A 24221-nucleotide genomic window follows, 5' to 3' on the forward strand; every position below is an offset into this window, starting at 1 on the left:
TTAAAATGTTAGTGTACCCATATTCAAGGCCTTAGATTTACTACTAGCACTGCACTTTTAACTGCTATTTTCAAGCAGGCCACGGGGATAATTTTTCCATATAGTTTTGAAGCAACATATCTTGGTTATGGATATTAATTTATTAATTATTTATTTATTTACATATAATGCTTCACGTACGTATACAGTAGTATACATATGTTCTACCATTGATAATGTAGCACATGCAAATACCAAAAATTAATATTGACAAAGCATGACTGCTAGAAGTACACATAACAGGAATGGACATGAGTTGGATAATTCACAACTGAAGTGCGCAATTTGATATGTCAGTGATTCCAACCTGCCTTGCTGTTAGAACAATTTCTAATGGCTGATCACATACAGCTGTTTGTTTATGACACCTTCATATCATCTGCAAACTTCGATATTTAATCTGTATATTTCCATCAATACTATTGATGAACGTCAGAACTGGTAGATGGTCTAGTAATGAACTCTATGAATTCATCTTCTACTGTTGATGCTAATCTTTATTATTTATCAAGCATTTACAAAGTGAATACCAGGGAAAAGCACAGTCTCATTTAAATAATGATGTAAGGTTCTGATTGGCTTGGTTTAATTTTTCTTAGTTCCAGAGATAAATTTAAGATAAATTTCTTGTGTATAGTATACTGCAAGAAAAATGGAGGAAAATGACGACAATTCAGCCAAACAAATCAGAACCTTAGAGGATGTTGTACGGTATTTAATCTTGGCATATGGTCCAATTTTTTTGAATCGTATATTTGGAGTAAGTTTAGGACAGTACTGATAGTGAGAGGATTAAGATATCTAGAATATTATTGTGATTCTTCCATTCAGATTTAAACAGAATTTTTAGGTCTGTTTTTAAAGTTAAAGATATACAAGTTGAAGACATTTTCGAAAACATACAAAAAGTGATTTTTATGAAATATTTATTTGACGAGTGGTTTTGTACAGGCTTATTACAAATCATACATTTCAAGCATCTTCATCCGAACACCTTGTTTTGATTATGTCTGGTGGGGAGGATGCCGTCCTCGATAGTACTGTTTTGTAGGTGTCATCGGATAGAGTGCGACAAGCTTTCCTCTCTCCTCTATCAAGAGGGCAAATTCGGGTAAATCTCCATTGGTCGACTACACGAACCTGCAATATAAGTGGTATTTTAATTCACTGAATCGACACACCAACAAAGCTATTAAAAGTAACTTTGTAAGAAAAAATATTCGCAACTTATCAATGTCCTTAAATATATAAAGACAAAACCTTAAAATTAGAAAGAGGAAAGAAAGTAAGATATTTCATTATTATTCTAATAAAAATGCTCCTTATTAATTTAACTTCAGGTTCATCGTTTTATATTTGCCGGAGCACGAATTATTCGACCTTTCACCTTATCCAGAACCAGAATTCGTACAATTTCGAGATTTGTTATTCGTTGACTTTCCACCAGCCGAGTGGTTCCAATGGTTTTTGCCAATTTCCGAATCTACTCTCTTAAAATGATGTATGTAGCGCCAATTTTTCATCCCTGAATAAACGAATGTTTATTTATTATTTAATAGCCATGAAACCAAAGGCCCCCCTACCTTGGCCTGTATTCGCGTTGACTAGTCTAGAACACGTTTGACTTTCAAGCTTTTCTGACTACGTTTCTCGCATTACAGCAATCCTTCGATTTAACATACTTCTGAAATAACGGATAGCATCCGCTGTATTCAAAGAGTGTTTATCATCAGTTAAAATGTTCTGATTAAGAATAAAGCAAATTTAACTTCATAAATATGATGGTTTATCAATCTTGTAGAATATAATCAGATAGAAAAACCAAATACAGTAGGAAGCATTTTGTTGTTGTTGTGGATGTTTATGGCCCGAGGGCTATATGGGCCATATTGCGCCTATCAAAGTAAGTGATAATTCATGTGATAACTGCTCTGGGAGAAATTAGAATCGATCACACATTTTAATTTATTTCAAGTAGGTGAAAAATTCGAAGAGTTCTGCGTCATTACCTGTGATGCTACTGAGTAACATAGGGTTTGAGATGCATCTGAAAGCCGACTGTTGGGCAGTGTTGAACAAGTTACATTCAATCAGAATGTGCTTTATTGATAGTGGTTGTAAACAGTGCACGCACTGAGGAGGATTACTTCCTGTGAGCAAAAACCGATGAGTGAGGTGAGGTGAATATGGCCGATTTGGGTTCTGGCTAGGAGTACTTCGTCTTATTTTCTATTTTTAAGGAGGCTAGATGTCCATAATTGTGATTCAGATTTCAGTTGAAATAGCTTATTATGCTTTTTTCCACAGAAGTGTCCATTGTCCCATACATAGTTTCTGTACGTTGTGTTTATAATCGGGATATTGCACCAGATCATTTGATAAGGCTATGTTGGAAGGATACTTTGCAGCATCATCAGCGCACTCATTTCCAGGAATACCACTGTGACCTGGGACCCAGGAGAAGAAAACAGTTTGATGTTGCTCATGAAGGTGTATCGGCTTAAGGCTTATAACTTTACCAAAGGATTGTAAGGTCAAGTATTTTTGAGAACTAAGAGAGCACTTTTGGAATCTGTGTATACTATACTTTTATTGATTGACAGGAATGAAATATTTTCCAGGGCAAGCTTAACCGCATAGAGCTCAGCAGTATAGCTGCTGCATTCAGCCGGAAGTACAAGAGAGAATAGAACGAAACAGTTGTGTTAGGGAAGACAGCAGCTGCACCCACTTTATTGCCAGACTTTGAACCATCAATGTAGATCTAAGAAAACTGAGATAATTCTCTGCATGGACAAGATGTAGTTATCTGATGTTAATATCTGCTACAGCATCTTTTTCCAATTTTCAAAAGAATCATCATAAGCAGGAGTTAAAGTCCACGGGAGATCCGGATCTTTTAAATCTCTGATGATATTATGAAAGTTAAAATTCCAGCATTCTGGTAGGTTCTGTAATCTGATACCGGTTGGTCGGATTGTTCTGGGTTTATTTCTGTAGCGTGTTGTCCACTGCAGATCATACAGTAGTGGCCATATAAGATGAGTGAGGAAGGTTTTAATTTTAGCTGAGTAGTTCAATAAATAACATCTTTCTTCTGATACTGAGGAGAGGTACAGACTTTGAACTGGTGATGTTCTATACGCACCTAGGGCAATCCTAAGAGCAGAGTGTTGGATGGCAGCAAGACGGGCCAAGGTACTCTCTCCAGCAGAGTCATAAACAGGTGCTCCATAGTCTAGCCGAGATCTAATTAGAGACTTATATAAGTGGAATAGTGTATAACGGTCTGCACTCCACGATGTGAAGCATTTTGTTCTATTTTAAGTAACTTGAATTGCAATGCTGCACCTAAGTCGTGTTTACAGTTCCCGCTGTTATGAAGAAACCGTAAGAAAAACCAAATTAATGCATCCCATCGAGTTAATGCAGTGATCTTAATGCTCACAGCAGAACAAACTTTTCTTTAACCACGCGTTGCCTTGGTATTGCACCACTTCCATACTAATGTCATCGCCATCTGTTATTTAAAGACTGAAGGAATTCGTTTAGCATAATTATGTATAGTGAATTTTATAAGAAAACAAGCCAATCTCAAGAGATTTATTAAGTAGAAATTTCACTGTATATTGTGTATATTTTACTTTAGTGCTGATGAAAGTGATTGGTCATTAAAGAGGCCAAGTATCCTTAATATTGTGTCCGCGATTATACTATCCTGTCAATAGTGTATATAAACACGAATAAATTACGATAAAGGGTTGTTTAGAAAATAATTGTGTGCAAACTGATATTTGTTGCTTTCTTACTTCAGTAGCTGGACTAGGGGATGGCAACGGAGTCAGAAAGAGAGGCGATGGACTTCCTGACTCGCTGAATGTATCGTGATCTGACGGAACAGGGGATGTAGTTGGCGATCGAAATAAGCTCCCTGCGGTGCTGAAGTTCACGTTTAGGCTTAATGTTTCAAATCGAGTTTGTCCACCTTTTCTGGTTGCAAAGTAGCTTTTCAGAGGAAGATCCGTTGCTTCGCCATTTTCTTCAAATACGTAGTCAGAGTAAACAAGCTGGCTGAAAGAAAAGAAAGGAATATCTTTTAAGAAGGCTTTTTCTGTAATAAAAATATAAATTTTAAAATTAAGTAATTTAAATAAATTAAAAATATTATAAAAATATTCGAAATTTTTCCAGCAACTTCTCTTGATAACGTAGCTCTTTTCAAATTTAAGAGAATATTTATGAAATAGTTCTAGAGCGTGACGGGTACCCAGACAAAGTCTCATTATTATTAGATTTTTTTTGGAACACGATATACATATCTTATGACAAACATATGAAACACGAACATTTCCCAAAATAAAAGAAAATTTCTTGCAATCCAGTTTTAACCTCCTTCCTTGTAAATTGAATTCATGGTCCCTTGTTCTGAATCCATTTATAACAGTGAAAATTTCGCCCTTCATTCATTTTGCTTTATCTTCTCAGAGGCTTATATCTCAATCAGGTCTCTTCTAAGATACCTTCGAAGGCTTTCCTCATATGGATCCTTTTCTCGGTCTCAACAGGCGCATTGCCGTCTTTTGACCCTTTCAAGAGCCCAATGTGTTTATATTTTACCTTTTGTTTTCGTTTGTTTTTTAAGGTGCGGTCTCCAGACTCGAACGCAATGTTCAAAGTGTGGTCTTGCAATTGCATCCCCTTTCTTACTACAAGCAAATGCACGATAAATCATTCGATAAGACGCCACGGGCTCTTCCCCCCCCCCCGCCTGTCTATACTGCTCGAAGAACTTCATGTCCGACCATATCGTGACCCGCAAGTCCTTTTCTTTCTCTGCTGTTTTTAATTCAACCCCACAAAGAATATACAAGTTACTTTTATATTCCCTAACCTTATATTTTGCGAAATTAAAACTGAGTACACTTCTCTGATCATACCTGAAGTCTATCTAAGTCGTCCTGAAGAAACGCTGCTTGGCGTTGTTTATTACTGATCTTGATATCATCCTCATTTTGACGTTACGGTTCTGTGTCCCTTCGTCAATCTGCCGTAGCCGAGTGCTCAGGCGCGATGGTACATAAGTACACTTGCTGAGTGACTGGGATTCAAGCCCGTGACTGCTGAATACGGTGCTGTTTCTTGTGTTCTTTCGATTTTGTGACTCCTCTGACCGTGTGGTCGACCCGGAATATAGACAAAATCAGAAACAGCAATCCACCAAATAACGATTCTTGGAGAACCGCACTTCCTACGTTGGTCCAATTTGAAGATCCATTAAAATGCTGGTCCATTAAAAACACCCTTCTGCTTTCTAAGCTGCTGCCACCCTGCTATCCATCTAAGGATTTTTCCTCTGATTCCCATATGTACTAGCTTATAGCCCCCTCCCCCCCATGAGGCAATGAGCCAAATACTTTGCTGAAATCCAGGTAAATAATGTCAAAATTATTTCCTATGTCTGGCTCATGAGTGGCTATCAAAATAGCTTACCAGGTTGGTTAAACTTGGTTTTCCCTTTGCAAAACCATTGCATTTCCATTTCTATCCAAAAAGCCTGTATTCCATGATTTTCTCTACCACTGAAGTCAGCCTAACTGGTAGGTAGTTACCCACTTCACTCTTAGAATCATCATTATGTATTTGCGATATAATGAATGTGGTAATAAGTTAAAATATGCTTATTATGCTTCACAGATTAAGTCAGCCCGTAAATTGAGACTTATATCAGAAAAAATTCTCATAGGATGGGATTTTACCTATTCATTTTGTAATTTTGTTTCTCACCGCTTCATTTGTTAGTACAACAGAAAATTAGCCATGAAACTAGAAGAGACGTAACCTGAACTAAAAATGTTGCCACCAGAACACGGTTCCTACAATGGAAATTTCCAAGTCAAATATTCATAGTATGCTAGTAAGATTAAGTATTTTTTCCCATTCCTTTTGAAAATACTCAGGTAGTCACATATATTATAATTTTCTTTGTTTCTACCTGCTCTGAGAAGTTTAATTATTCTTACTTCCTATTAATTATGCACTCCCATGATAAATCTTAATAATTAAGAAGTGCAGGAAGCAGAAACAGTTTGTAGATGAATGTGAATATTCAAAGTGGTGTCTAATTAAAAGCTGTTCTTTCTGTACCGAAGGAGAGACGTAATACTGGTTAATTTTTTCTCTCCCAAGTTACTTTCCGCCATTAGTTTAAGCTTTTCTAATTAAAGCGTTACTTAAATATTGTTTTCTTGCGAAACAGAATTATTTTACGCAGCAGGTCTTGAACTAATACCTCAGGCCTTTTCAAGAATAAATTTCTGTTACAGAATGCAATTTTAATTTTCAAGGTGTAATACGTTTCATTTATTTATTATTTTTTTAACGCAGATTTTCATATCTCATTACTGTGTTAGAATCACTGGCATTATTTTTGGTCTCACCAGCAACGTAGATTTTTTTTTATTTTTTAACAGATTTCATTTAGGAGTATTTAATATTAAATGAGAGACAAATTGAGCTCTTAATAGATCTTACCGATTCATCAGGTGGGCTCAATTTTTAAAATGCTTCATTAAAGCAAGGTTGATCAGAGTAAGTTTTGATACTGCAAGTCTCGGGAAATAAGCAGTTCATTCCAATCAAAAGCTACGCCTGTTGTTTTGTAGATGATAAACAAATAAATAAATAAATAAATAATTATGCACGCCTGTCTTTCATGAATACTTAAACTTACTCAGTTCATATCTTTTTTTTATCTTTGTGAAAAGCCCAAGGCACCATTTATGGGTTGAAAGTTGAGATAATAAAATAATTGACTGGTTCAGCATGGTTACATCAGTAACTAATTGCGCATGTGCGTATAAATCTTTGCTTATCCAGACAATCCGTTTGGGTCCTATGCAAAAGCACCGATTTTTTGATTCTGCCAAGTAATGTTGAGTTAGTTTGGTGTGTGGCAGGGTTCATAAATATATGGGATTTATGTAAAAATATATAACTGCAGTCAAAGGGTAAATGGAAGGATTTTGTTGTGAACACGATGGCCTTAGCTCTTCAACTCTTTTTAAGTGGAACCAACTAGTGATGTTCTCTACTGCAAATTGTAAATGGGAAACGTTCAGAGAAGTAATCGCTGAAGCTGCTGGGCTTTTTACTCCAACTCACAGATATTGTTCAAGGTTTAGACTAAAATGGATGGCATATGAGAGTAGCAACAGAGAATAAAAATGGGTGGCATGAATAAAGTGAAGATGGCAAATGAAGTAGAAGAGAAATTGATCTGATTATCAATCCCTCTGATAGTCATACATATTGATATATGACTATCAGAGGACACAGAAACCTAATGAAAGAGAGATTAGTCTGCAATCAAGCAACTAAGGAGATTAAGCAAGTTAAAGCGCATTATGACATGCTCTTGGTTAAGAATGCGGAGGAAAGCAGTAAAGAATCTTTTGTTTACATTAACGCTACAAAGGGGTGATCATAGTTATTGATGATCTTGTTTAGGTTGCTGACAAAGAGAATAAATACTTTGCCTCAACAATCACGTGTGATGTTTTTAGGGATGGGGATACAGGTAAGGAAGGCACTGAGATGGATAGAATATATCCAATGATATTAAAAGAAGCAGCAAAAGAAGTAAGCAGAACTATAACCACAATTATAAAGGCACACTTGGATTCAGAGCCCGGGATGTACAAATGCCTCTCCTACTCACAAAGGAAAAGAGAGGAGGATCAAAGAGCGAAGCATGTAATTACAGACTTGTAAACATGACTCGTATTCCAGGGAAAATAATGGACTCAATGGTTAGAAATTAATGGATTTGTTAAGGAGAGATCTTTTATATCTAATCGGATTAGGTACTATGACGTATTCACAAAGTAAATACGTCATATAATACATGCAAAAAATAAATTTGCCATCATATACTTAAGTTTGAATAACGTTTTTTTTTTTTACATTTCCATATGAAAGACTGTTGCACAAATTGCAGTAGTGTGGTATTAGGGACAAGTTACTACTGAGAATAAAAGGAATAGCTGAGTAGGAGGAGACAGAGAGTGATATTAATGATGACTGCTCTTCAAGGAGCAATTAGTAGAGTTCTTCTGAGTTCAGCATTGAGCCCTTTACTGTTTTCATTATTTATTAAGGATAATAATGAAGGCGTATCGAATTTAATTTGAATTCATGCCCATTAGTTCAGAAATCATTTATAACAGTGAACATTTCTCCTTCATCAGTTTCATATCCCTCTCAGAGCCTTATAAACTTTAATTATTCCCCCACCTCCAAGCTCTAATCCACATATTCGAAATCTTTCATTATATGGAGGCCTTGTGCAGATTTAACCTTTTGTACAATTGCATTATAGCAGTGTGAATTATTATGTGTAACGCTATAAACTTAAGTCTCGTTTTGAATTTCGGAAATCTGATCCTTAATACAAAAATGGTTTGAAACATAACAGGCATGTTCTTGATCTATTTTTCTCTGTGAGTCGTACGTAAGCTAGACTACATAAATGTTGTTTTAGAGTTAAAAGGTTAAACAGTACGGTTTATAAACAATAAAAAAATAAAACAAAAAATTTCTTTTAATTAATATTAAGTTAAACTTTTGCATCAAGCTATTGTTAATATCCTGAACGAATAAAATAATTTGTAATCAAAATTCTTCTACATTAGTTCGTCCTATTTTATTTAATAAACGAGCGATGTTAAAAATAACTAGATTCTCTCTTCCACCCAGTCTAAGTAAATTCTCTCATCACCGTGTCTCATTTGTCAGACTCCCTGAGGAAGAATTCTGTACTGTAATGGAAAGTTTCGTATTAACTTGTATCCGCAGGGGATAGTGCAGGCCAATATTATTTTCCAAAAGTTAGTTTCTGCGTGGGCACACAAATCTTAATTTTCCAGTTTATTCTTTCTTAAGTGAACTTTAATTAATTTAATTAAAATTTTTGCCATAACTAATACGATTTCATTTCCTCAGTAATTTTTTATAACCTTATTTATCTTAAAAACGGAATTCCATATGAATTCTAAATTGAATTCCGTCATTAGGCACTCAGTTCTGCCATTAACAAGCTAATTTTCACCCAACTACCTCTTTTAACTTGCCCTTCGTAAGCCAATTCAGCTCCTGACAGCTGATTTTTTCTCCTCTTAACCTGGAAAACATTTTTATTCGCTAACTTCAGTGATCTAGAAAACATCGTATGAACAGTAAAACCAAGTGCGAACTCTTTTGGTCGGTCCGTGAGTACCACCAGCGTTAAATTATCCCCATATAGCTTCTGATGTTGGTGTTAATTGGTTGGTAATTGCCCCATTGTTTCACTGAAGGGTTCTTAGATGGAGTAAATTGAGACTGCAGGGCTTTTCAAAGGAAAACGAAGCCGTGGATCTTGTTTCTAAAAGTGGATTATCTACAGAGAACAGATGTTTTCGCGGCGAAGCAACTTTTTTAAAACTATAATTAGTCTTTGAAAAGAAAAAGAAATATATACAATATTTCTGTATCATTACTGACCATATTTAGAGTACACTCTCAAAATTATTCGAACATTCCTCAGAAGATGATGAAGTGATTTAGTTGGTATACTGACATTTTATTTTTACTTCATTCAGGTTAAACAACTTATTTATCGATGATGTTAGGGTTTACAGGTCGATAGTACTATAATATTTTTTTCATCGTTATCTTATAAATAATTTCCAAAGACCCTAGTCTTCAGAGAAAACCGAAGATGTATTATTACTCTTTTATATCATTTCGGCAGCGCATGGAGAATATACAGAAAAAAAAGCACAATTTCCGATTTCTATTTAGGTCTGATATTCACCAAGAACATTTGGCGACAGATTAATATTACTTATTAACAACGGTTATTACTGTCTTTGCATGCTCTCTAAAAATTTAGCGCTAGGTATTCATGGTTTTAATAATCATAAATTAGTTGCGTTTTAAATTAGTGTTGAGTCATCTCGCATTTTTCCAGACCAGAGGACCTTGGAATAAATTAGCTGATAAATACCAAGGTAAACGAAAAATAAAAATATTTCTTCATTTTTAGCAAAAGTTTAAAAGTAATATTAGTTAATTATTCGGAATTAAACCTTTTATCACATTTATATTTGAAATATATTTTTAGTTCCTTTGGAAAAATTTTGCATTGTTAGCAGAAATCGTAATTTTTGCATTTTCTGAGTTACATTTATTTACGATATGTATATAAAGTGCTTAGCATCATAATACACAGCCATTTCTGAATAAACAGAAAATTTTTTTTATTTATTTTTTTTTTTTAAGGTGGCATCGTTTTAGGTTATATCTCATATTGTGAATGCCTTCACAACGAGTTGCCATGATATTGCACTACTTCGAATAAGTAACGCTTCACCTAAGGAGAAGACTAGTGTTACTTATTCTCAGATAGGTACCACCACCCAGGGCAACTCGTTGTGAAGGCATTCACAATATGAGATATAACCTAAAACGATGCCACCTTAAAAAAAAAAAAAAAAATTTTCTGTTTATTCAGAAATGGCTGTGTATTATGATGCTAAGCACTTTATATACATAGTCTAAATTTGTTCGCAGCTTGAGGCTCTAGCCCTAAATGCGCCTTAGTCTAAATTTATTTACGATATTAAAACATTTTGAAATAAACTTCGATCAGCGAAATTTCCTTAATCCTTCTCTCTTGGCACTGTACCTCTTAGATTCCTCTCGAACCTGCGTTAGAGCAGCATGGTCCATATTCTATTATTTGAAAGTAGTGCAATATCAATACAACTAAGTGTGAAGGTGAAGTTTGTTTCTACTGGGAAAATAAAGATCGGAGATACGAAGCTTGGAATTGTATTTATCCTTAATTCAATGATTACTTGCTTTTAGACTGTCTGCAGCTGTTTAATGAATGGGAGCCATCTTTTGAAGATGTTAGTGCAATACCAGTGCGACTCGTTGTGAAGGAAAACGTCTAGCTGTGAGTATAAAGCTTAACCTTGCTTTTTTTTTTCTTTTTTTTTTTTTTAATTCTGAGACTTTTTTTCTTCTCTTTCTCTCTTTTTCACACCATATTCTTCGAAGATGAGGGAAAGACACATCACATTCTATTCTCTCCTCTAACTTAAAGAAAAACAAATTTCATATTTTTTTTCTTTTATATATAACTCATAGTTCGTTTTTATTTCTCTTATCTCTTTTTAAAAGTTTTAACTTGTTGAGTTGCAATACTAAATTTCACATAAAAGTTGGAGTTTCTTCTGTTTCCAAAAAAAGCTAACAACCAATAAATTGAACCTATCGTTTTCAATAAATAAAGTGGGATATTAGCATAATTATGGATCTCATAGTTATTGTGCTTTTTAGAATTTAGAAGGGTCGAACTTTTAGTGATCTCTTTACTAATGAGAAAGTTTTTTTTAGATACTCTAGCATTTCTAACTTTACTTCACTCAGGAAGTCATTAAAATGGGAATTGTGAAAAAATAAACAAATAAAAAAAAGTACTTTTTGTTTTCTTTGCCTCCGTGTTTCATCGTTAGCACTAATTCTCAAGTGGGAAAGGTTTTCTCTTTTGTAAATGCAATCCGGTAAGAACCGTGTTACCATTTTGACCTTTTACACAGCTGAAGGCAACTTATTTAGCATTTCAAGTATCTTTTCTGCTTCTAACGCTCTGCGTCTTTCTTTAATCTTCTAAGGATTTTTGAAGTAGTTTCCTCTCACCATAACACCCACTTCTTGAGTGGTTTACCAGAAAGTCTACTTTAAGAAATTGCCGAACTATAACCAGATATTTACTTTTCGTGTTACTTACCATACCCGGCGTGTTAGATTTAAAATACAGCTTATGTTAAAGTGACTTTTTGATAACGGTGACTGCTAGTTTCGCTTTATAATCGCGTTTTCTATTTAAAAAGTAATCACTTCTCAAGATCAGCAAAGAAATTATATGGAAAACCTAATTTTATGTGAAAATAATGAGAGATACCGTTTTTTTTTCCATTTTTCACTACGGTTATCGGATATTAAGAAAATGCATTTTTACATTTTTCGATTTATAACTTTTTGTTTACACATCTTTTTGCTGTTGATGCTTGCCCGAGAAAGTAAAATACAACAAGCATATATATGTTTACTAGGTACCATAAAGTAATGACACTTTATGGTACCAACTAGGTACCATAAAGTAATGATACCATAAAGGCATCATTACTACGACGTCGGAGATTGGAAAATCTTTCACAACGAGTTGCCTAACCTTACTCGTACTTTACAATATACAGAAAAAAATACTGAATATAACAAATGATCCTTCGTCCATGCTTCCGCTCAATCTTGGGTAATAATGTTGTTACCACCATTATTATATAACTCCATTTAAGGATGGGCATTGCTCAGGAAATACTTGTAACAACATTCTGACGTTGTTACAAGTTTTTCACATTATGCATTTCCTCAGTAGCCTTCATTTAATTAGTACTAGAGAAACTCTTTTATTTTTATAAGAGAAGAGAGATAAAAAAGCGCAGTTTCTATGGCATTAAAATGTTGCTAATTGTACGAGTATGCGTTGATGAAGCAATTTCTCTTTTGGAGAAACCAAGAAAGCCTTCAACGCAAACGTCTTCTATACACGCATGGTGTGAAATTACTGGAACTAATTACGATTTTCCTTGTAAGAAGTTATTCTTTTTAAGTCGGCCTAAAGATGATGATTGAGTCACTAACGCCGCCTTAAAATTTACAATTTATTCGGAACAGCTAGTTACTTTCTATACCGAATTGTGTATAACGTGTCAGGAGGTGTTTTCTTTTCTTTTCTTATGTCAAGTACAGTAAAAAAATATCAAAAATCGTCTTTGTCCCTGTTAAAATAATTTCTAATCAAAAAATGGAATATGAGTGGAATATGAGAAAAAAAAAATGCGAATTGCTTCAATGAATGAATAATGGAAGTCGAATGAACGAAGAGTTCATAAACTTACACGATCTTTATTTCATTTTTTTGTAGAATTGAGTCTTATCATGTGATTTTGTTTCAATGTTGTTTATTCTGTAAATATTTGCTTATCGTTTATATGAATACCATTTACGTTTTCGAAAATAATTGGCGTGCGCTGAAATAAATCCTATTTAATCTTTTCCTGCATTAACTGCTATAATAATTAGGAGGTTCACGTTGACTAAAGACCACAGTTGTCGAGTTAGATTGTCCCTCTGTCTGAACTTTTAATGTGGCTGTGGTATTGCTTTAAGTTTAGTTTTTTACCAGATTGAGTGCTGCTAAAGTAGTGATTCGTAATGAGTGTTTTAAGCATAAATGCACTGCCTTTATGCAACAGTCTGCAAAAATATGTAAGTCGAAGAGTTCACATTGTATGTGAAGTGAACAGGAACTGCTCAAGGGTAACGGACAACATCTCATCTCAAAAGGGAGGTGTTTAGCAAATGCTACAACGGATGGAACGTGTGAATTTGCCGAGCGTTGAAAGGCTAGCATCATTCAAGCCTTTGACGAAAAAGCAAATACTCCGGTAAACATCCCTGGAGAGATGAAACTAACCCAAATATATGGGACGAAATGAACTGCTTGAGTTCTGTAGGTTTCGTTTATTTGTCTTTCTTGGCGCTTCTTTATAAATTCGGCTATGCTGGTTCCGAATATGACCTTCGTTTTTTGCATTACATGATTTGTCCACAGAAAGAATGTTGGCTTCGGTACAGATCAGAGTATGATTTCTGTACAGAATTAAAACTCTATTTTTTACTTGCATTAATACTCTTATTCTGTAGACTATTGTTGCAGTGCTAATTCCGCCTTTCCCCTAAATCTATAGTAATTATATTAATTATAATGTCTCATAGTTCCCCTATTTAGTTATTCCCCAAAGATCCATTTATTAACAATTTTAGAGTGATTAAAACTAAGTATTAAAGCAAATTAAATGTCCTTAAATCTTTATATTGGAACCTGTTATAATGGCGAATTAAAATATGGCGAAATTAGCCACAGCAACTTTGTAAAACAAGACTCTACATAAGCATTCTACAGTTGCTGGCCGGCGATGCTATCTTGGGAGCCACTTACCGGGTTAAATTTCTATAAACACAAGAGATGCGCTTAACTTAACATGCAAATAATGACGACAGAAAGAGGGGGGGGGTCAGAGAAAGATATACAGATACACCCGTGTGAACGGATATGGAAGATTCCTCCGAGCATCATAAACTCGGTGAATATGTAAGCTAGAGACTCTTCATTTTCCTAATAAGGAGCTGGTGAAGTGTCTACACGTGTGGCCAGAATGTTTGATACATGGCATGGCGTAATCGAGAGATGATGATCACTTCGCTTCGCTCCTTAAGATGAAGTGTCTTTTTGACGTAGAGTCCGAATGTGCGAGGACGTGGGAGTTCTCCAATAAGAGAAAGAGAATTATCTAAACAATAAGGGAAGACAAGGAGTATTAAAGCGGGTCCTCGGGAGAGAGAAAAGGAGACAGACAACGTGAAGAGCAAAAGCTACCGGAGAAAAGAAGAGGAAAAACCAGCGAACGAACGAAGGAGAACCTGCGACCGAGAACGGAAGAGAAATACGGCAATCCCTGTTAAGGTAACGGACGCCCGAAATAACGGAGTATCGAGGAGATTAGCTATTCAAGCGAAAGGAGTATCTTTAGTTGGGTAAGTTAGTTGAAAAGGTATAGTATGAGAACATGAAACTGAACAGATGGATTCTTTCTAGCCTTTTATAATCTTGTAACTAATAATTGCTGTGTCTAAGAATGATAACTCTAAAGAACATGATCCTATTGCTATCATAATGTTTTGTTGAATTTATATCACTGAAAGGACTAAAATGTGTAAGCTTTACTTGTATTAAACTTTATTATGTTTTGCATTATAGGAGTTTCTCTTAACTGCCAAAACCTCACATTCAACCACTAAAGTAGTAAGGCAAAACGTTAAAACATGATTCGGAGGTAACTGCGGTTATCGAGTAATCAGTTGCATGATTACCCGATAATAATAAGCACAACGCAAAGCCCAAACTGCGGGGAAAAAGGGTAGAAAAGGGGTAAATATCTCCATCTCTCTTCTTCCCTGAGGGTATACGAGGTTTTTGTCCTAACCAAGCCACTAGACGATAAAACAGAATGATATTCCAGATCAGGCGAGATGAACACAGTAAAGCAAATTAAGATGGCAGACCAAAAGAAAAGGGTCGGAAACAACGTAACTACACTTAGAACAAAAAGTATAGGTTATGCCTAGACTAACTAGTTCTGATGCGGCCACACCCTAGTACACACAAGACCTAAGTAAGTAAGTGAAACGAGTATATATATGTGCAGCGTCTGTGTGTGCGAGGTGACATGGTGCCTTAAGCCCAGGATGGTTTTGAGTAGTGAAGAGAAACTGATTAAGCTTACAGGACTAATAAGCAGAAAGATGAAATGGACGGTGGTGTTTTTGAGTTCTTGGCAGAGAGAATTTTACTGTACTTCTTTTATTTAGTGATGATAAAATATCAATATTATTATCATTATAGTTGTTTGATAATGCAGAGCAAAAAGTAGCAACATATAAAGTAAAGCAGTTAGCTGCATACATTTTGGCTTGGGAATATAGGCATGAACGAAAAAGTAGAAACTTAATAGTTAATAATATAAACATAAATGTTTTTAGAAGGTAAATAGAAGAGAATTAAAAGTTGCTGCTCGTTGCTGATGAAATTTTTGCAGTTCTTATCTTTCTGTATATAGTAACTTTATTTGAATTTTATGTTTCTTAACTTTTGCGCGCTATATATAAAGTTTAGAAAGCTGAATTTAATATTGATAATGTTTGAAATGCCCACTTAGCCATGATACGGTAAGTATATTTATGAGGAAAATTGGGCCTGTACGGTAGGCGCATTGGTATTAACTTAATTAATATAAGCGTTTAACATACAAATATTACACAGCAAAATGGAAGGTCCAAGCTTAGATGGGGCAAATTTAGAAATTTCTGAACCGTTATTTCCCACACAACATGAGGCAACACCTGTGAGGGTGCATCCGCCTCAAATTGCTGGTTTTCTTAATTTAGTTCCGATGTACTTTGGGAAAGACGATGAAGGGCCATCGGCCTCGTTCTTTTTCGAATCACTGGAAGAAACTGCAAGCATTGCAAACTGGTCTGGCAGAGAGAAAATAGCAGTGGTGAAAAGTCGGCTGAAGGGCCCCGCCGCTGATTTTCTCTCTCACTCGATGGAGTTAAGATCCGAAAAGGATTATGACAAGTTTAAAGAGGCATTTATAACACGTTTTGAACGTTCACAGCCACTCATATCACAATTACAAAAATTTAGCTCCGCTAGGCAGGAACCTTCCGAAACAGTCATTCAGTTTGGCACCCGTTTAAACAATTTGTGTAGGGTTGCTTTTAAAACTGAGAATGAAACACCAGAAATAGTTGCGTTAAGAGATCAGACATTATTGGCACAATTCTTGAACGGATTAAACCCTAGATTGAAACGTTTAGTTCTTAGTCAAAATCCAGCCACTTATCAACTAGCGCTAGAAATTTCAACTCGTGAGGAACAAAATGAAAGATTAACTCAAACTAAACATGTTACTATAAATTTGGCCGAAACGGCTAACAATCGAATTTTAACTCCCGAACAAGAACAAATAAATTCATTACAACAATCACTAGAAGCATTATCAACGAACAACACTAATTTAAATAGCTTAGAAAGAAACTTGTCTACTCTTGCCAACAGATTTCAGAATTTCGCAGCGGGTATTGACCAACAGTTACAAGAAATTAGACAAAATCAGCGTAAGCAGGGTTATCTGCCTAATGTGCGAGACACCGCTGTGAGGCCAATTGCCGAGAACGCTCCGCACAGCGTATTGTTTACAAACAGAGAAGCTGCGCGCCGCCAAGTTGGGTCGAATTACGGTAGACAGAGCAGGGAGTTAGGACCATCGGAAAGAAATATAAACAGAGAGAGGAGCGAAAATGTTACGGGACGACCACGCATCTTTACCCCGAGTCAAGAGGCCTCTTATCGGCAGGGCTATCGGAGACCAACAGTAGCCAGAAATGACTACACTAGCGCTCCACAAGTTAGAATGCCTTTTGATAACAGGGTAAGAAATCGCTTTCAAAATAATATAGGATCGAATACTTATTATGCTAGACCTAGAGGAGTGTTATATAGGGATAATACTGAATATAGACAACCTCGGGTATTCAATCGTAGGCAGATTAATCACATGGGAGTGGCTTCAGACCGACAATTTGGTCGAAGATCGAGTTGACAACCAAAATCTTTCAAACAGATGCCAAAACATAGTAAGTATAGTAGGGCAGAGCATGGGATTTTTACAGCTGAGAATGATACAGAGTTACCTTTAGTGGCAGGCTTTATTCAAGGAATCCCAACAACGTTTTTAATTGACAGTGGGGCTTCAGTAACTTTAATTAGTGCAGATATTTTTCACAAAATTAAAAATGACAGATTTTTGAAACAAAGGCCACCTGATGTTACTGTTTGTGGAATCGGGGGAAATATTGTACCCTTGCATTCGAAAATTACTGTAAACTTGACATTAGATGGAAAAACATTTATAGAACATGTTCTTGTAGCCTCAGATACATTAAGCCCTAGATATGAAATTGTCCTAGGTTCAGACATCTTACGCCGTCGTTCTTTTGTCATAGATTCTGGGAAAAGAATTTTAAAATCTTTACCACTTGGTATTTGCATGAGAGAAATAGGAGTTAGGGAGAAAATCCTAGGTGACACAAAACCCACAGTAGGAAAACTAACTTCTAAACATATCCTACCACCTAATACTGAATCTATACTAACAGTTCAGTGTAATTCCAAGTTTCTCCCAGGGCAATCAGTAATTGTAGAGCCGAATTATAATCTAGGCCGGAGCGATGTAGCTGTGAGGACTTCAATTGACCAGGTATCTCAGGACAGAAGGGTGTCTGTCCTAGTGGCAAATGTTTCTGATGAACCATTACATCTACCAAAACGTATGGGAATTGCTGTTATAGAATGTATTAAAATGAATGAAGTTAATTTTGCAGGTAAACAAGATAACAGGAAAAAGCTGCCTCCAGTGTCGATTAGTGACTTCAAGCTGAATCATTTGACTGATTCACAGCGACAGGAGTTGTCTCAATTGCTACATAAATATAGAGACGTTTTTGCTAATTCTCCATCCCAATTAGGTCGTTCTACAGTTCTATATCATAGAATAAAACTTACAGATGATACCCCAGTTGCACAACGAGCTTATCGAACACCATATTCTTTGCAAAACGAGGTCGATCGACAGATCGATGAGTTGTTGGATGCAGGCATAATTTCTCCAAGTACTTCACCCTATAGTGCTCCGATCGTTATGGTGAAAAAACAGGATGGATCAATGAGGATGTGTATTGACTTTAGGAAATTAAATTCTAAAACGGTCACAGATTGCTTTCCGCTTCCGTTAATCTCACAAATTTTGGACCTCCTTTCTGGATCTCGTTACTTCTCGGCGCTTGATATGCAATCGGGATATTGGCAAATCCCAGTGCATCCCGCTGATAAGCATAAAACTGCATTTACAACGGGAAGAGGACTATTCGAATGCGAAAAACTCCCGTTTGGCCTCCAGGGGGCGCCGGCTAGTTTCTCGAGAGCCATGACGATCGTATTGCAAGGTCTCAAAACGCAGTCCATTTTCTGGTACCTGGATGATGTTGTGGTTTGCAGTAGAACGTTCTCAGAACACATAGAACGGTTGGAGCTGGTGTTCCAGCGCTTGCGGCAGTATGATCTAAAGCTCAAGCCATCCAAATGTGATTTCTTAAAAGAAGAAATCACATACCTCGGCCATAGAGTCAGCTCAGAAGGGATCCGACCAGATCGAAAGAATATCTCAGCAATCGAAAATTGCGCTCATCCTAGGAGTGTGAAGCAGGTGAGAAGATTCTTGGGAATGACAGGATTCTATAGAAAGTTTATCCAGGACTATGCGAAGGTGGCCAAGCCATTAACCGATCTCACAAAAAAGGACACCCCATTTAAGTGGGATGAGTCAACACAGTCCGCCTTTGAGAAATTGAAGATGGCCCTGATAACAGAGCCGGTCCTTATTTACCCAGACTTTTCCCAGCCTTTTTTCCTTGCCACAGATGCGAGTGAAAGTTCCATCGCGGGAATTCTAGAGCAGAATACAAAAGATGGGGAGAGACATCCAATTGCTTACGTAAGTCGACTTCTAAAACAGGCTGAAAAGTCCTATAGCACTGTAGAAAAGGAAAGTTTAGCTGTGGTGTACTCCATATCTCAGTTCCGCCCGTATTTGTATGGGAATTATTTTACGATCATCACAGATAATTCAGCCTTAAGTTATTTATTGAAATTAAAAAACCCCACGCCCAGATTGACGAGATGGAACTTAATGATCCAGGATTACCGGTTTGATGTGGTCCACCGGCCGGGAAAAATGCATTTAAACGCAGATTTTTTGTCTAGACCAGTGTTAGAAGAAGATGCAAAGCCTAAATGCTTAAAGAAACCCAGAACTGAAGAAGTTGCGACAATGTCGACCGGAATTACATTGGAAGCATTAGTAATGCCCAAGGAGGCTACTAAGAAATTAATGAGAACATTATACAGAGGGAAGACAACAGTCTAAACGCCTTAATCACTCAATTAGAGGGAAATGGCCAAGCTTTAGCTAAGATTCCAGATTGTTATTATTTAAATGAGGGGATGTTGTATCATTACTCCTTACCTGATGCTAAAGCAACTCGAGAACAGCCATTTGAGCAAGTTGTGGTTCCACATGCATTAAAAGGTCAGATTTTGGAGGCTTGTCATACGAATCCTTCCAGTGGCCATCTATCGTTTGACAAAACTTTACAGAAAGTACGAAGAAATTTCTTCTGGACAAATATGTACAAGGAAATTAAAGCTTATGTCAGTTCTTGCCCTTCATGCTTAGAAAGAAGAGGATATAATCCAAAAGCAAAAGCACACTTGCTGCGACTCCCAACGGAATCATCTCCCTGGTGCACAGTGAGCATGGACATCCTTGGTCCATTGCCGACCAGTCTAGATGGACATAAATATTTATTATTGGTATTAGACTGCTTTACACGTTATGTGGAAGCAATACCTCTCAAGACACAGAAAGCAGAGGAAATAGCTACAGTTTTTGTAAATCATGTGGTTGCCAGACATGGAATCCCACAAACCTTGCTGACAGACAGAGGAACTAACTTCCTATCAACTTTAATGAAAGAGATCTATCAAAAACTGGGCATTAAGAAGCTTCAAACCACTGCTTTTCATCCCCAAACCAACGGAAGAGTAGAGAGGCTGAATAAAACTCTGGCAGCAATCCTATCGCATGTCGTGAACTCTACACAATCAGACTGGCATATATGTGTTCCATTGGCAGTAGCAGCATACCATTCAGCTGTACATTCTGCTACTCATGAAACACCAAATTATCTAATGTATGGAAGAGATCTTATAATGCCACAGCATATTTGGACTTCAGAAACCCATCCTACATATGCCTCTTTGGAGCATTATTCAGAGCAAATGGTAGCGAGGATGCAGCGAACTTATGAAATAGTTCAGCAACATCTGGAAAACGCTGCACAGACACAAGAAAAATATCGCTCTACTAAGGCTGTGGATAAGCAGATTAGGGTTGGAAGCATAGTATATCTTTATACTCCGACGGTTAAACCAGGTAGGACACGCAAGTTGTCACGTCAGAGTAGTGGACCATATCGGGTTATATCTCAAGCATCTGAAGTGAACTATCAGATTCAGCACATATATCACCCTAGGGATAAACAATTAGTTCACGTGGATAGGTTAACTAAAGTCATAGAACGCAAACCGTTTCCAGAACTACGTTTAGAACCGTCAGAAACTACTTCCTTACCTGAACAAACCTCTGAACACACAAAACCAAAAGAGGTATATGTGGAATCAGAGGAAGAAGAATGGATTGACCCAGAGGTTTACCAGGTGCCAAGTTTGCCCGTTTCGATCCCGTTAAGGTATTTACCTAATAAGAGTCAAAAACAATCAACAGTGTTAAGGCAGGATCAACAGATAGTTTCGCAGAGTCAAAGGCAAGAGGAGAATGCCACGTTGCCAGGCAGAAAACAGCAAGTGCATTCCCAGCCAACACACCAATACAATTTACGGAGTAGACATCACGGGCCTCATTCGGTATCAATCCCTGAGTATAAGGAAGAGAAAATACTTCCCCAGTCACAAAATGAGATAACTGCTCCTGAAATAGCCCAATCGACAGACGATGAAATGAAACGTAACGCTCCCTCGGAAGATATAGAGAATGACATTGAACTTCAGACTCAGCCAGCTCAGATCTGCTCCGAGGAAAGGACAGAAACAGCACCGCCGCACTCTGAAGGTCTAAGTATATATGATCGACTTGTACAGTGGGCAACAGAACCTATATTCGAACCCGAATCTCAAGAAAACCAGGAAAGCTCCAATCAACCGACAGGGACTACTGCGTACGATCTAGTGCTGAGGTTTTTAGATGCCCTGAGTTGAGAGAAAAAAAAAAAAAAAAAAAAAATGGGAAAAGGATAGATTTTTTTCGACTCTTTCATTAAGTTTTATCAGCAGTTATATTATTAGATAGCCCAAGAAGCACAGAGTATTAAATGGTATAGTTAGAGACACAGGAAAGAGAAATCAATTTATCCTAACTGTAAATTGCAAGCAAAAGCATAAGTTATTCGTAGGAATCAAAAAAAAAAAAAAAAAAAAAATATATAATAATAATATATATGAGAGAAGGGAAGAAGAGGAAGCAGTAACAAAAGAAGTTTGGTATTTGTCTTCTCACTCCTCCTGAAAAAAAATGAGCCTATCAAATGGAACGATCAAAAAAAAAAAAAAAAAAAATTTGTTCAACTCTGATTTTAGTATTTTAGGTCTTTGAAGTAAATTTAATGAAAAAAAAAAAAAAAAAAAAACCCACTATCTCCTACATTACAGTTTTTACTTTAGGCCCAAAGAGAAAAAAAAAAAAAAAAGGGGTAACGTTATTTTTGGTAGAAATACATACAAGAATACTCATCAATATGACTTCTCCAGCCCAGATCATGTTCCTACTAGTTACGCTACTTATTCGGTGTACGCCTTATCAGACGGGTATCTTCATTCTTCAGCCATTAGATAGAGAGGCCATTACTGGTCAAACTATCATCATCCCCTGCAGATTAGTTTCAAATCTCACAGTCACTGTAAAATGGTTTTTCAACGGAAAAAGCACAGATCACCTTTTCAGACCACCAGGACTTCCTGATTATAAAATCGTCGGATCACCTAGAGAGAATGATTTTGCATTGCAAATCACCCAACTACAGCTGACAGATGAAGGCAAATATTTTTGTCACGTTCAAACTAAGGATGGACGTCAATTCCGATCAAGTACAGCTATTGTAACAATTTATGTTACGCCTCTACCACCTCTAATCGGAGAAGGCTCATTCCTTAATGGGAACGAAGGGGAGCAAGCCACTCTTACATGCAAATCTTTAGCAGGAAAACCGCCAGCTATTTTGAGATGGATTCATTTTGATGGTAATCCCATCAACGGATCAGTACAAACCAGTCAGGAATTATGGTCAGACAAAATAAGAATGAACACTTATTTGAAATGGATAACCACTTTATCACCAGAGTATGATAAGAAAGCATTTGCCTGTGTCGCTAATCATCTAACTTACTTGCACCCTCTGATGGTTTCAATTACAGTCCTAGTGAAGTATAAGCCAAGAATCACTATGAAAACAACCTCAAAAATCGCACGTGAATATGATCGGTTCAAATTAAAATGTGAGGCCACAGCAAACCCAGCTGTTTTCGTTTACAAATGGTTTAAAAACGGAGAACTGCTAATAAAACAAGGAAACGCTTCTCTCGAAATTAAAAGTGTTATGAGAACAAACCATAACGATAATTTCACCTGCTTAGTTCGAAATGAATTGGGAACAGCCCAAGCTTCCTACGTAATGACAGTATCTTACGGACCCATTCTTATATCTAAATTGGATGATATTGCTACAATCCAAGGAAATCCAGTTTTGCTACAGTGTGAAGCTAGAGGAAATCCACTTCCAGTAATAAAATGGTATTTCGAGGATAAGATTATTCAAAGCAGTATCATTTTTACTTTATCAATTCCTAAGATGACACGTCAAATGTCAGGTCGCTACACTTGTACAGCAGAAGTCTCAAACTATCCTTTAGTGAAAGATCAGGCATTAATTTATATAAAAGGATCACCAGAAGGAAACTGTAAAACACATCTAGCAAGTTTAGGAGACGACGTTCGGCTACAATGTGTTTTTAAACATGTTCCTCCTTTACAGAATGTGACCTGGAAAAATACCATGACTAATGAACTACTAACCACGCATTTGGAAGTATGGAGTCAACGAGTTGTAACCAGTACTCTCAGCATCGACGCAGTCCAAGCAAAACAATTTGGCTTTTATGAATGTCTTGTATGGAATCAATGGGGCCAATTAAAATTAGTGGTGCATCTAGAAAGGAATTGGTCTCGTGAAGCAGTATACCTTACGTTAGGAATTCCAGCTATAGTATTGATCTTAAGCACACTAGGAGCAGTGTTATGGAAGCTATGGAAGTGTGGAAACATCAATATGGAAACTTCGGATCAAATACGCACTTACCAAGTTTATTATAGTGAGAATGACAACGATCGTGTGAGCATTTCCAGCCTAGAATAAAAAGAAAAGGGGGAGGAAAAGCCTTTCTCCTCTTCCCTGACGTCTAAATGAGCTTCAGAAGTGTTTTGATTTTTAGGAAACACTCAAACTGTGTGTGCAGGGACTCCCTGTCCCGTGTGAAAAAAAAAAAAAAAAACTTGCGAGTGAATTAAAAGAAACACTTAAAACTTTAAACTTTAGGAATACTTCTGTTGACATTCTACTGACATTCAAATGAAATTGTAATGTTCTACTGACATTCAAATGAAATTTTAATGCAATAACTATGTTAGAGTGATATACTTGTAATAGTAATTGTGAAATAATTATGAAAGTATTAATGCTTTTAAAGGTTTAAATTCTTG

General features: G+C 36.5%; 1 protein-coding gene across 1 annotated transcript in view; it reads right to left on the reverse strand.

Annotated features, from left to right (window-relative positions):
- Positions 1-990: 990 nt before the first annotated feature.
- Positions 991-24221, reverse strand: part of LOC150088041 (guanylate cyclase soluble subunit beta-2-like) — a 575730-nt gene continuing 552499 nt past the window's right edge. Inside the window, exons 7-8 of the mRNA XM_090370546.1 lie at positions 3849-4110; positions 991-1179 (exon numbers count right to left, since the gene is read on the reverse strand). Coding sequence (XP_090226672.1) covers positions 1012-1179; positions 3849-4110 — 430 coding nt within the window. The 3' untranslated portion in view covers positions 991-1011. The remainder of the gene's footprint in view (positions 1180-3848; positions 4111-24221) is intronic.

The sequence above is a fragment of the Mastigoproctus giganteus genome, chromosome 3, assembly GCF_048544385.1.
Source record: "Mastigoproctus giganteus isolate SK-2022 chromosome 3, ASM4854438v1, whole genome shotgun sequence".
In the NCBI taxonomy this organism is placed as follows: Eukaryota; Metazoa; Arthropoda; class Arachnida; order Uropygi; family Thelyphonidae; genus Mastigoproctus; species Mastigoproctus giganteus.